The sequence below is a fragment of the Amphiprion ocellaris genome, chromosome 15 (genome assembly GCF_022539595.1).
Source record: "Amphiprion ocellaris isolate individual 3 ecotype Okinawa chromosome 15, ASM2253959v1, whole genome shotgun sequence".
NCBI lineage: Eukaryota > Metazoa > Chordata > Actinopteri > Pomacentridae > Amphiprion > Amphiprion ocellaris.
The window spans coordinates 22984056-22996491 of record NC_072780.1 but is presented as its reverse complement, the minus strand read 5'-3'; the positions used below and the strand labels follow the sequence as shown (position 1 = coordinate 22996491).

At 40.0% G+C, this 12436-nt stretch overlaps 1 protein-coding gene across 1 annotated transcript in view; it reads left to right on the top strand.

The window, feature by feature from the left end:
• The window catches only part of LOC111585651 (cAMP-dependent protein kinase inhibitor beta-like), a 37014-nt gene extending 24874 nt beyond the window's left edge, over positions 1–12140 (top strand). The window contains exons 2-3 of the mRNA XM_023295202.3: positions 9042–9193; positions 10250–12140. Of these exons, the coding sequence (XP_023150970.1) occupies positions 9052–9193; positions 10250–10332 (225 nt within the window). The 5' untranslated portion in view covers positions 9042–9051 and the 3' untranslated portion in view covers positions 10333–12140. The remainder of the gene's footprint in view (positions 1–9041; positions 9194–10249) is intronic.
• Positions 12141–12436: the final 296 nt, after the last annotated feature.

Here is a 12436-nt window from a genome sequence, read left to right as displayed (position 1 = left end):
CAAACCAATTAAGAAAGGGGAAACTAGGCTAAGGAGAAAAACTGAACCAAACCTCATACAAGAAACACTAAACTACAAAAACGTACAAAAATTCTAAACAAAGAACATCAGGGAAACCTAATAAAACAAGAGATGAATTGACTAAACTAAACTGATAAAATGAGGTAGTCACAAAAAGGGGGGAATCAAACTAACAGGGCTGGCAGGCTCAAGCAATCCATGTCAGCAAAGTGAACCATGTGATGGCATTGGCAGGGGGGAAACCGGGACGACCAGCAGCAGGCAGCGGGCAGAATCAAGAGTGGGTTGCCAATGCAAGGTGGTCAGGCAGCCCGCCATGAGGTAGCCGGCAGGGGACCGGTCGGAGGTCAGCGGCAGGTAAAGGCTGGCTGTGGGCAGGATCAGATTGGCAAGTGGCTTGGAGAAGGCAGGCTAGGAGACGGCTCAGAGATCAGCAGGTACACAGAGAATGAGCGTGTATGATCCAGCGGTGCGTGGAAGAATGTGCCTTATTGGGAAGTGGTGATTGGACAGGTGAGAGGGAGAAGAAGAGGGGAACCAAGCCAGGGCTGAAGCGGGGATCCTGACAGTTTTAAGGTCTTTCAGCACAGTGTTTTGGTATTACAGATAGAACAATTGCTTTGGTTCTGTGACCTTATCATCAGCAGCTCTTTTCAGAGACAGTCTGCTCAGCACCAGATGGCACAAAGACAAAGTTAGCAATTAGCTTGGAAACTTGGCATGTAGCATTTCTGAGCTGAAAACCCTAATATAGACCAGAATCATCTAAAATCTCACTGACTGTGAATACAATCATCAAGTTGATAGAAATCCTAATATTGATTCAAGTCTGCTGGATGTGCAGATAAGAAAACTGTTTGCTGTAAATTATGAGTTAATGCATTAGCTATTAGCAAAGTGTTCACAGCTTGTTGTACTGCCTCTAAGCGGGCCAGAAAAAGTAATGCAGGTAAAACAAAGTGCACCAAGAGATAATTTGTTTTCAGTTAGGAAAATTAATAATCTTATGTGACAAATCATTTTTCCAAAGGCTAAGAACTGAACCTCAGTACAGCGGTTCTGTCCTGCTTGTTGGCGTTGAAAATCAGAGTCAAATTCTCTCTTTTCTGTTTTTGTACTTTTTATTCTATTCCTTACTCAAGTTTTAATTCAGAAAGTGCCTCATTTAATGTAGAATTCTGGCAAATATGTATGGTATTTAGACAAACTCACTGTATAACTTCCTCTTTTTCTATATCAATTATTCTGCACACACAAGAATCTGTGCAATACTAGTATTTTTGTACTTCACTGATAAATGCACTAGTGTTAGTTTTTACATCCAGAAGATTTTTTTCTGTGAAATATATGATTGTCCATACATTGAAAAAATCATGAGATTTATTTTTTGTTTACTTTTATTTTCTCCCGATGTTCCCGAAACTGTACGTCTCCAGTCGTGTTTTACAAACTGTGTAGCATTTCTGTGTATCAGGGGAACAATTATTTGCCAGAGTCTTGAATGCAGTTTATTTTTGAAATTTTGTCTACATAACCAAAGTGACAATATATCAGCATTGTTTGCCTTGATACACAAAGTCCAAGATATTGAGCTCTCAGGATCTCTTTCTGTTGGCCACTGTTATTTCCTTTATTTTGCTCTGTCTGTTTTGCTGAAAGAGTCCATTCACTGCCAGTGAAAATGTCTGCTGAGATGAACTTTCCTGCTTCTGGTCTTGAAACTTGCATTTCCATTTTGAATGAGGCACTAGCTTGAAAAGCCAACAAGGATTCTTCTGAAAAGACCCACTCTTGCTGGTGTTGAGAGCACTGTGAGGGTGACTGAAGACAATGCTATGTGCTGTACTCACAATTTGCCTCCGACATTGAATGTGTTTAGTGGGTGCTCAAACTTGAAAGAGCTGTTTTTTATTTGCACATATCCAACTGACAAGATGTGAGGATAATTTACACAGCTGCCTCAGAAGATCGAGGATGTTTCAAGTGCACACTGTATAATTTGTTGTGTAATCATAGACGTCATTGTGCTTAGAAATAGTCCAGGTAGCAATTTGCAGCATTAATGGGCTCTGTTTGAATGCAGAAAAGGCAGATTTTCTTCTCTTTTTTAGAGCTAAGTGTCTTTGGAACCTCACTGTAAAGCAGCTTTGAACTCTGAAAGTTCTCCCAACAAAAGAATTTTGTTGCAGCACCTATTGCATAACATACCTACAGCTTGTTTGTGCGTCTGACTGAGCTGGCCCAGGCGTCATAGTATCCAGGTCAATTTTCTTGACAAGATAATCCTATCTGAAGTGTTGTTGGATTATCAGCCAAACTAAATTGGTTCACTTGATGGGTCAGTGCCGGTTCAGTGTTTAATCCAATGGCTTAATGAAAGTTACCAGATGTTCTAATCAGGATTGGACTAACAGGGGTTTTCCAAGGCGGTTATTGGCACTGACATTTGAGGACTGAAGCCAATGAAAGCTACATTTTTTGCAGTGATATTCAGTTGTCACAATATTTCTAAACAGCTTCTTAACCTGTCATTTTCCATATAGCCATTCATTATAGCCCTGGTGTTACAGCAAGTTAGTATGTCAGCCATAGCCCAAATTTAATTACTCAGATTATCAAACAAACCAAGCTCTTTGTTGATAATCAGGTGCTCAGTTGAAAAGCCTGTCAGGCAGAATAAAGGAGGCAGAGACGACGTGTTGTTCCTACTGCTTGACCTGATTAGACTTCTTGTCAGACGTTCAGCTGAACTGTGATCTCTGATTCAGGACACAAAGGAACTTTGCCACATTGGATGTTAGAAGGGACATTTGGAACAATATTCTGGATTCTTCCAGATGCCAACAAGACAGTTTTACGGAAAGACCCAGTTTAGTACAGCAGCCACTGACTTGTTTACTAGAGAGCACTTTGATCCGAAGAGCTCAAAGTGAAGTAATCATAGAAGACACTAAAGACACACCCTCTCAATTTTCATGGGAAGTTGTGCTGTTTAGTAACACTGAGACAGTCGACATTCAACAGGTGACCCCTTTGCACTATACATTAATGGACCATTTAACATGTTTCCTACCACTACTGTTATGTAAATATTCGAAGCTGGGTACATCCAGACAAACATTTGGTGGCAGTTCCTCAGTCAGGTAGCATGGAACCACTGCAGAAAACCACTGCATTGAAATCATGTAATTCAAACAGTGGGCAGTAATGGCGATGTAATGCTTGCAACCAATGTAGAAAATTTTATGGAAGCATGGCATTTACGCTTAGTGCACGTGCTTATTTCATGCAATTATTGCGGCCTTTTGTTACTGGTCCACATATACCAATTATTTTTGTACATGGCACTTTCTGCCATTTTGTTTTTGCCAATAAACTACTTTTTTAAATACATTTTTTGATATGTGACAGGTCCCTGGTGTCTGAGATTACTAGTGCACCTATCACTAGTATGACTTTACCACCAAATCACTCCAAATTCTGCATCTGTGTTGAAGTTGCCTTTCCATCTCTCAGTGAACAAGGTGTGGATGTATTGATCTACTGATGTTGTGTTTTGGCCTGTATGATCCTGCTTTGGCTCCAACTGATCGAGTTTCCACAAAATATTTTCGAGTAAACAGCAAAAAAATCAGTAACTGTTTCCATAAAATTGTCAGGTGAATTTGAGTGAACTTAGGCTGTGTAGTGTCATCAGAAGGTGGTATAAACTATTTTAAACATGGCTGTAATAAAGAGAGTAGAAAATTCAGAAACAAAAGCAGTTGTTTGCCAACTGCAAGCAAAACTTTGGCCATCAATGTGAGAAAAATAAAGAGAAGTTCTCAGTGATTGTTTACGAACAGGAACGCTGCCATTTTTCTTTCATGTTTGCTAGTATTGGACAGGTTTCATGTAGTCCAGACACAAAAGCAATGAAAGATTCAGAAACAGATGATCAGAGCAAATTTGAAAGAGATGTTTCCATCTCCCATGAAACATATTAACTCTTTAAGTTTAAAAACTTTTTGCAAAATTTGGGAGATGGGTCTTTTAATTTTGTCATTTCCTTTAACTTTTCTGATGCAGTACCTGAAAATGGACATAATTTGCATTACTTAAATTTTCTAAAAATATGGAAACTGTGTTAATGTAGTTGCTGACAGTTTGGACGTCATGTTTCATACTGTCACAGTGCCTCGGAGTGAGCAATATTGTGCTTGAAACTGAAGGCACAGACATGCTTTTAACATATAAAGATGGCTAGTAGATTCTCTCAAATCCAGCTGAGGGTCATCTGAACACTGCTTCAGTGGAAGCATACACATATGGACAAAATTGTTGGTACCCCTCGGATAATGAAAGAAAAACCCACAATGGTCACAGAAATAATTTGAATCTGACAAAAGTAATAATAAATAAAAATTCTATGAAAATTAACCAATGAAAATCAGACATGGCTTTTGAACCGTGGTTCAACAGAATTATTTTAAAAATAAACTCATGAAAAAGGCCTGGACAAAAATGATGGTACCCTTAACTTAATATTTTGTTGCACAACCTTTTGAGGCAATCACTGCAATTAAATGATTTCTGTAACTGTCAGTGAGACTTCTGCACCTCTCAGCAGGTATTCTGGTCCACTCCTCATGAGCAGACTGCTCCAGTTGTCTCAGGTTTGAAGGGTTCCTTCTCCAGACGGCATGTTTCAGCTCCTTCCACAGATGTTCAATAGGATTTAGATCAGGGCTCATAGAAGGCCACTTCAGAATAGTCCAGTGTTTTCCTCTTAGCCATTCTTGGGTGTTTTTAGCTGTGTGTTTTGGCTCATTATCCTGTTGCAAGACCCATGACCTGCGACTGAGACCAAGCTTTCTGACACTGGGCAGCACATTTCTCTCTAGAATACCTTGATAGTCATGAGATTTCATTGTACCCTGCACAGATTCAAGACACCCTGTACCAGATGCAGCAAAGCAGCCCCAGAACATAACAGAGCCTCCTCCATGTTTCACAGTAGGGACAGTATTCTTTTCTTGATATGCTTCATTTTTGCATCTGTGAACATAGAGCTGATGTGCCTTGCCAAAAAGTTCCAGTTTTGTCTCGTCTGTCCATAGAACATTCTCCCAGAAGCTTTGTGGCTTGTCAACATGCAGTTTGGCAAATACCAGTCTGGCTTTTTTATGATTTGTTTTCAACAATGGTGTCCTCCTTGGTCGTCTCCCATGAAGTCCACTTTGGCTCAGACAACGACGGATGGTGCGATCTGACACTGATGTACCTTGACCTTGGAGTTCACCTTTAATGTCTTTAGAGGTTGTTCTGGGCTCTTTTGTTACCATTCGTATTATCCATCTCTTCCATTTGTCATCAATTTTCCTCCTGTGGCCACATCCAGGGAGGTTGGCTACAGTCCCATGGATCTTAAATTTCTGAATAATATGTGCAACTGTAGTCACAGGAACATCAAGTTGCTTAGAGATGGTCTTATAGCCTTTACCTTTAACATGCTTGTCTATAATTTTCTTTCTAATCTCCTGAGACAACTCTCTCCTTCGCTTCCTCTGGTCCATGTTTAGTGTGGTACACACCATGTCACCAAACAGCACAGTGATTACTTGTAACCCTATAAATAGGCTGACTGACTGATTACAAGTTTGTAGACACCTGTGATGCTAATTAGAGGACACACCTTGATTGAACATGTCCCTATGGTCACATTATTTTCAGTCTTTTCTAGGGGTACCATCATTTTTGTCCAGGCCTGTTTCATGAGTTTATTTTTTAAAATAATTCTGTTAAACCACGGTTCAAAAGCAATGTCTGATTTTCATTGGTTAATTTTCATAGAATTTTTATTTATTATTACTTTTGTCAGATTCAAATGATTTCTGTGACCATTGTGGGTTTTTCTTTCATTAACCGAGGGGTACCAGCAATTTTGTCCACGTGTGTACAACCCGAGGAAATCTGACCTTTTGTACAAAAGGAGTTAACTTGGTCACTTCTAGTAAACTGCTTTGGTTTGTCTGCAGACCTAAAATAGAGAAGAATCTTAAACAATTCTTTTACATAGCAAGCTTTGAGTTTTCATACTGACATGAAAATATGATAGATTTTCAGTGTAGTCTTAGACTTTCAGAACACACTTTATTCTGACTAATCATCTTTTATGGACTCAATACGTTTCATTTTAATTATTTTAAAGTCAACAAAATAATAAATTAATAAAGACTTCAACAGAATGTTTATTCTGGTAATGCAGAAGAAGGTTTTGAGACACCTTTTTGATCTTTGGGAAATACAAAGTTAATTTATTTAAATCCTCCCAATGCATCTCCCAGTATTAAAGAGCCATGTTATGTACAAATATAGGTTCACAGTTTATTTTTTGGATCTACTAGAATATATTAGATCCTTAATGTTCCAACAACACATTATTGCTGGGACATGGTATATTGCTGCCTCCTGTCTCTTTAAGGGCCCCTCCAGAGAAGCCCAGTGTGCTCTGATTGGTCAGATGGACATGACAAAAGCCAGGCGAGGTTGGATACATACAGGGGATGGGCGGTGCTATATGAGCTCAGGGCTCATGGATCACACTGTGCACTTTATACAGTCTGCAAGGGCGATCTCTCCAAGTAGCTCCAGTGAAACCTGGACACCTTGTGTTCTACACACAGTTCAAAGTGTCATTTTTTAAATTTAAAAACTCAACATCCATTATATTTGTGAAATTTCAAAGTCAGATGTCTCAAATTAATTATTCAGATAGCCAAACACTACTAGGGTGATCCAAAGTTGTTTAAATCAATGCAACTGGACTTTAAGAGAATTGAAGAAGCCATTCTAAAGCGGTACTCGATGATACATCTGTGACATTTGTAGGAAGGGCCAGATTAATTTTTTCTCTAATCATAATAATTTTATTTGTAAAGAAGCTCATGAAGTCGTTACTGCTCAGAGCTAAAGGAATACAATGTTCAACAGAGCTCTGACTCTTTGTCAGCCTGGCTACAGTGCTGAAGAGAAACCTGGGATTGTTCTTGTTTTCCTCTATTAAAGATGAATAATATGTTGTCCTGGCATTACGAAGAGCTTTTTTTTTTTTTTTTTATAAATTACTAGACTATTTTTCCAAGCTACATAAACTTCCTCTAAATTAGTGGAATTCCACTTCCTTTCCAGCTTTCGGGACGCCTGCTTTAAAGTCCGCAGCTGGGAATTATACCAAGGAGCAGGTCCTCTCTGAGATTATGTGATAGTGTTGGAGGAAACATGTTCATCCTCATGGAATTATTAAAAGCTCATATGAACTCAATGGCTCAGCTACAATAGCGCTTGAGGCTAACAGATGGCCAACCTGTGCCCCTTTTTCTGAGGATCTAGATTGTGTGTGTGTATAATTGCAAGTATGCATCAACTCACATCAACTCATTCCTTTGTTGAAAGAGAACGATGGGAAATGGAATTTTGCTCGACAGAATGGTATGGTTATTTCAAGCAAAGCAGCACAACAAAAGAGGGAGACTGGGAAGAGAAAGTCAGATAGTGACAGAATGGATTCCAGTCGTATGTTTACCTGCCAGTGGTGCTTTTTCTGTATAGTTGCCATAGCAACAGCGACTTGATGTATTTGTGTGTGCTGTACTGGTGTGTGCTTGTGTGAGTGTGTGAGACAGGGGATGTAATTCAGCCTGTCACCAGTGTAGCCTAGAGCTGACTCCCCAGCTGCTGGTTGCCATGAGACCAGACAGACACATCCTCCGCTTCAATGATAAATCTTTTCTCTTGATGCTCCAATCTCTAAACAGATTAGGTACAATTTGTTTTCAGAGAAATGTCAAGATAAATGTCCACTGTTGGGCTTTGTATGAGTCAGAATGTGACATCAGTCATTTCAAGTCATTAAAATTTCAGGGTAAACATCAGCTTAGGGAAGAATAAAAGACTAGCAAGATCATTTAAAATGTTCTTGGAGTTGAACTTAGGTACTGTCCTACAGTACAATGTTATTTCAGCAAACACTGTGAATAGCTTCAAGGATTTGCAGTGAAAACAGCGAAGGATTGTATTAAGGGTTTCATTGCATATTTGTCACTTCACTGTCAATTCGTTTTTATCTTGCCCATAAAGAAGACAAAAGAAAACCATGTTTACGAGTCAAAGACGTTTAGTCCTAGGTCATTTGTGCCACTGTGGTGTTTCAAATGCTAATATTCAGCCTTACTGCAGTTCTGTGTCCTCCTAGCAACAAAATTGTCAGTAATAGCGAGCCAACTAAAAGAAACAGGAGAAGATAATTTGTCATGTTAACAAACTCTAAAGCCAAGAAGCGCAAACAAGAAGACAGATAATACAAGCTGTGATTTTAGATGCTAGTCACTTTTCTTTGTATTTTACATTGTACCTGTTTTATCTTTGAATGATGTTTATGTTGGCTGGTTTTTGCATTTTTATTGTCTGAAAATGTTAATTCCATTCATGTCTTTTGCTGCTGGCTATAGGTTATAGTTATGTTTCTATAATGTATCTGTATGCACATTTTGAAGTATTGTATTAGAAAATGTTACGGCAAGCAGGAAAAAAATGTTCCAAAAAAAAGTTTTGACACTTTCTTATCCAGTTACCAGATGTTGGGTTCATTGGAAATGATACAAGGAACAACTGATTAACATGTGGGGGTATTTCTGAATCCCATCAATACCCGCCGCCCCGTCACGCGATTCAATATCCATACATAACGTACACATGCATAACACATGCTTGTGCTCAGCGCAAGGTCATTTTGTTTGTGGGTACATCTATATTAAATGACCACATTCTATGTGGTTGTGATTTCTGATCATCAGTAACTAATTAACAGATGCTGCATTTCCAATAAAAATGGTGTATTTCAGACAATGGTATATGGGGGAATGAGCAGACTTGACGGAGTTCTGTGCTCTCTGAGTGCTTTTCTAGTTTCTTAATGTAGTTTATTTTCAAGGGTAGGAAAAATTACAACATTGTATTCTGTACGTCTGTTTATCTTGAAGGGGTCTTGAGATGACAGAAGTGGAACCAGTGTTGGACTTTGCCTCCTCGGGTCGCTCGGGGAGGAGAAATGCCCTGCCTGACATCCTGGGCTCTCCGGCAGGTGTGAACCCTGGTGACCTGCCTCTTAAGCTGGCTGAGCTGTCCCTCAAAGGTAAACTGCAACTCTGAGCACAAGGCAAACTATTTTCAACTAAAATATCGAAAATATTGTGATGGAAGCTCCCTCCTGTTCTTTTGCTACATTCCAAATGTGTGACAGGTCTTATTTAGCTGTTGAGAATGTAAATGTAACATGAGGGGACTTTATTTCAGGTTCAGATCTGACCCAGGGCTCACACCTAGAGGTGTTTGAAAGCTTGGCTGTGGTATTTGGTACCCTGGGGCCTGGCTCTGGTCCATTTGTGGATGCCAGATATGGCAAAGATTTAGGGGTGAACTTAGGGAAGGTTGTTTTGGCCTGAGAATCAGCTGCAGTTAGAAGCAGATGGCCAGCTTTGGGCTAAGATTGCCACTAGGGAAATGGCTTTAACTGGCCATTCCATGCCACAACCATCCAGATTCATTCATCATGACTATGAGGATTGTTGCTATCAGACTTGCCAAATTTAAGCCACTGAGCATTTTGGGCTGCACAGGTAAGAAGCAGATTAACGTTGGTGGTTCAATATATTCCACAGCCTCTAAAAATGTACTCAATACAAATCTGGCATTGCTCATAAACATACTGAAAATGTTGGCTTGCAAACTGTCTTGTGACTATTTAACAGTTTAATTGTCAGTCATGGATGTGGGAGGTGTAGGGATCATCCTCCAGGAAACTTTAAACATCAAATCCTTCATTGTATATTCAGTGGATGTTGTAGTTGTTCTACATATTGAGGTGGCATATCTTCTCTGTCTCCCTGAAATCCAGGTCTGTGTTGTCAGATATAGCGTTTCATTACAGTTTACGTGTACAAGCACTGAGTTAAAAAAAAAAAAAAAAACATGCTCCAACTTGTTTTGAGTTCTGGATACTATGCATGTCCATCTACAGCTCTAGATTCATGATCATGACCTTAGTTGTTACATCAAGGCTATGCAAATGTTTCACACAAAATAAGCTATAAAATGACTTCAGGTATGTCAGTGTCACTAGTCCATAGTAGCTGTGGAAAGTAAATCTTTCTTTTCACCCTCGAAAGTAATATCTTGGGTCTGTGTGCAGATGGTCCAGGCGGGGCCCAGTCACCTACGGGAGAGGAGCCCCCAGGGCCACCGGAGAGCTCAGAAGGGAAAGAGGGATCGTAGGGACACGTTTATTTACCTCCTTGGAGACCTGCAGAGAGAACCTGAGAGAAAGGATGAGGAATGAGATCAGAGGGCAACCTCTGGGAGAATGAGTGATGATCTGTGGAGAGTCACTCTGTTTGAGAAGCTGCTGTGCCACGGAGGGACCGACTCCCAGAGGACTGGAGCCAGGAGCTTAGGACTGTTCGGAACTCAGAACTATCTAATAAGGATCTCACTTCGTGTGTGTGTGTGTGTGTGTGTGTGTGTGTGTGTGTGTGTGTGTGTGTGTGTGTGTGTGTGTACAAGTGATTTCTATGCTCACCATGGATACTCCACTGAGAATCAAGCGGATCGTGACAGATTGTATACTGTACACTACTATTTTTATATGATTTATTTAAAACTAAAGAAAACAGGAACATGTTCCATCTCCTTGCATTTCCTCCTGATTTTTGTTTTGTAGTGATGTGTGTTGTTTTACATTGACAGTGGTGGGAGTTGGACAGCAACCTGTTGGGGCTCAAAGCTTTTTATCCAGCTCAGTGTAAACTGGTACACAGCTGAAAAAACTGGGAACTTTTTGTCTTGTCTGGCCCATTTAGGGTTTCATGCCTAATGTGCACGATCTACTGTATGTTTTTAACTCAGAGGCCATTGTACAGTATGTCTACACTGCAAATGTACAGTTTTTACCCCTCATCACCAGACTGTTTTGATCTAAATAACAACAACCAGGGATTCCATTAACCTTTTGTAGGTATCCATATGGTCCAATGTGATAATTTGGAATCCATGCAATGTGAAGTCCATATCTTGAGACATTCCATTAGAAAACAGTATCCCACTGCCAACATTATACACACTGCTTCATTATGACACTAAGAAAAGATGTTCATATGTTTTTGCTTAAGGCTGCTTCATTTTCCAAACTTCTGAAAATGTGCCTGGTGGCAGTTTACAGCTGAAAACGTGTATTGTGTTCTCTGTGAAATACTGTTATCTCCTAATTTTGGGCTACTGATATTTCCTCAGTTTTTATAGAAAGTATCACCTTTACTGCTTTGACTGCAGATGAAAGAAAAAAAACAACTGTCCTGCAGTCTGTCTGGAGAAATGTTCAGTTTTGCGTCAACTTCAAGCTTTTGGGTTTTTTTGCAGCGATAGCAGCATATGGCTGCTGCCTGGGCACAAGAGCAACCACCAAGCAACACCACCACAGCCACAATGTGTTTCAAGTGCTGAAAATGGCAGCACGCTTGCCTTCTGCTTCTCTGCACGGGGAAAAGTCTGTTCGCACTCATCAACACATAAGCAGAGCTGTGAATAGGACGCAGGATGGAGAGCGACAAACAGCAGCAACAACAGAGTCCACACTTTGCCAGCTATCCACTCACTGCTACTGTGTATATACTGTGTTGTAGTATAACTCCTGTGTGTCATACATGCTGCCTATGAGAACCAGACTGTATTTGCAAAGAAACGATGTTCTGTAATTGTCTCTATTTGAAGATGTGTTGCCAGTGGCCGTGTCTTTATGTGGATGTGTTTCACAAATGCAACAAGGAAAGCCTAGTGTGCTCTGCGGCCTAGCCTCTGTTTTGATGCTGTACTGCTACTACTACTACTACTATAACAAGAAAGTGTTCATGGTCTATCTGAAGCTGTATGATCAACACTTTTTAGCGGCTGATGAATCAGAAGTGTATTTTGTAGTGTCCTGATCTCCTAAGTGGTGCATATATTTTACTTAGCTGGATTGAATCCTTTATGTTGATTCTATCTGGTGGTAAAAAATTGCCATATTAAATCCACAAGCTTTACATATATCACATCGTGTTGGATAATTTCATTTTTATGCAAGCCTCTCAGTCCTGATTCTTGGCCTTTAGGCGGTATGCTGCAAACAAGGCCAGTATTTGAATGAATGTGATACCATTTTGCCCACCTACACTAGCATCAGGGAACATCAGTCTACCATCTTATGCAGACTGGAAAATAATAATAATAAATAATTTGCCACAAATACATTACAGCACTGTGAAATGTTGCTTTTCGCATATCACCAGTCAGGGTCGGAGCGCAGGGTCAGCCATAATACATAGGGTTAAGGGCCTTGCACAAG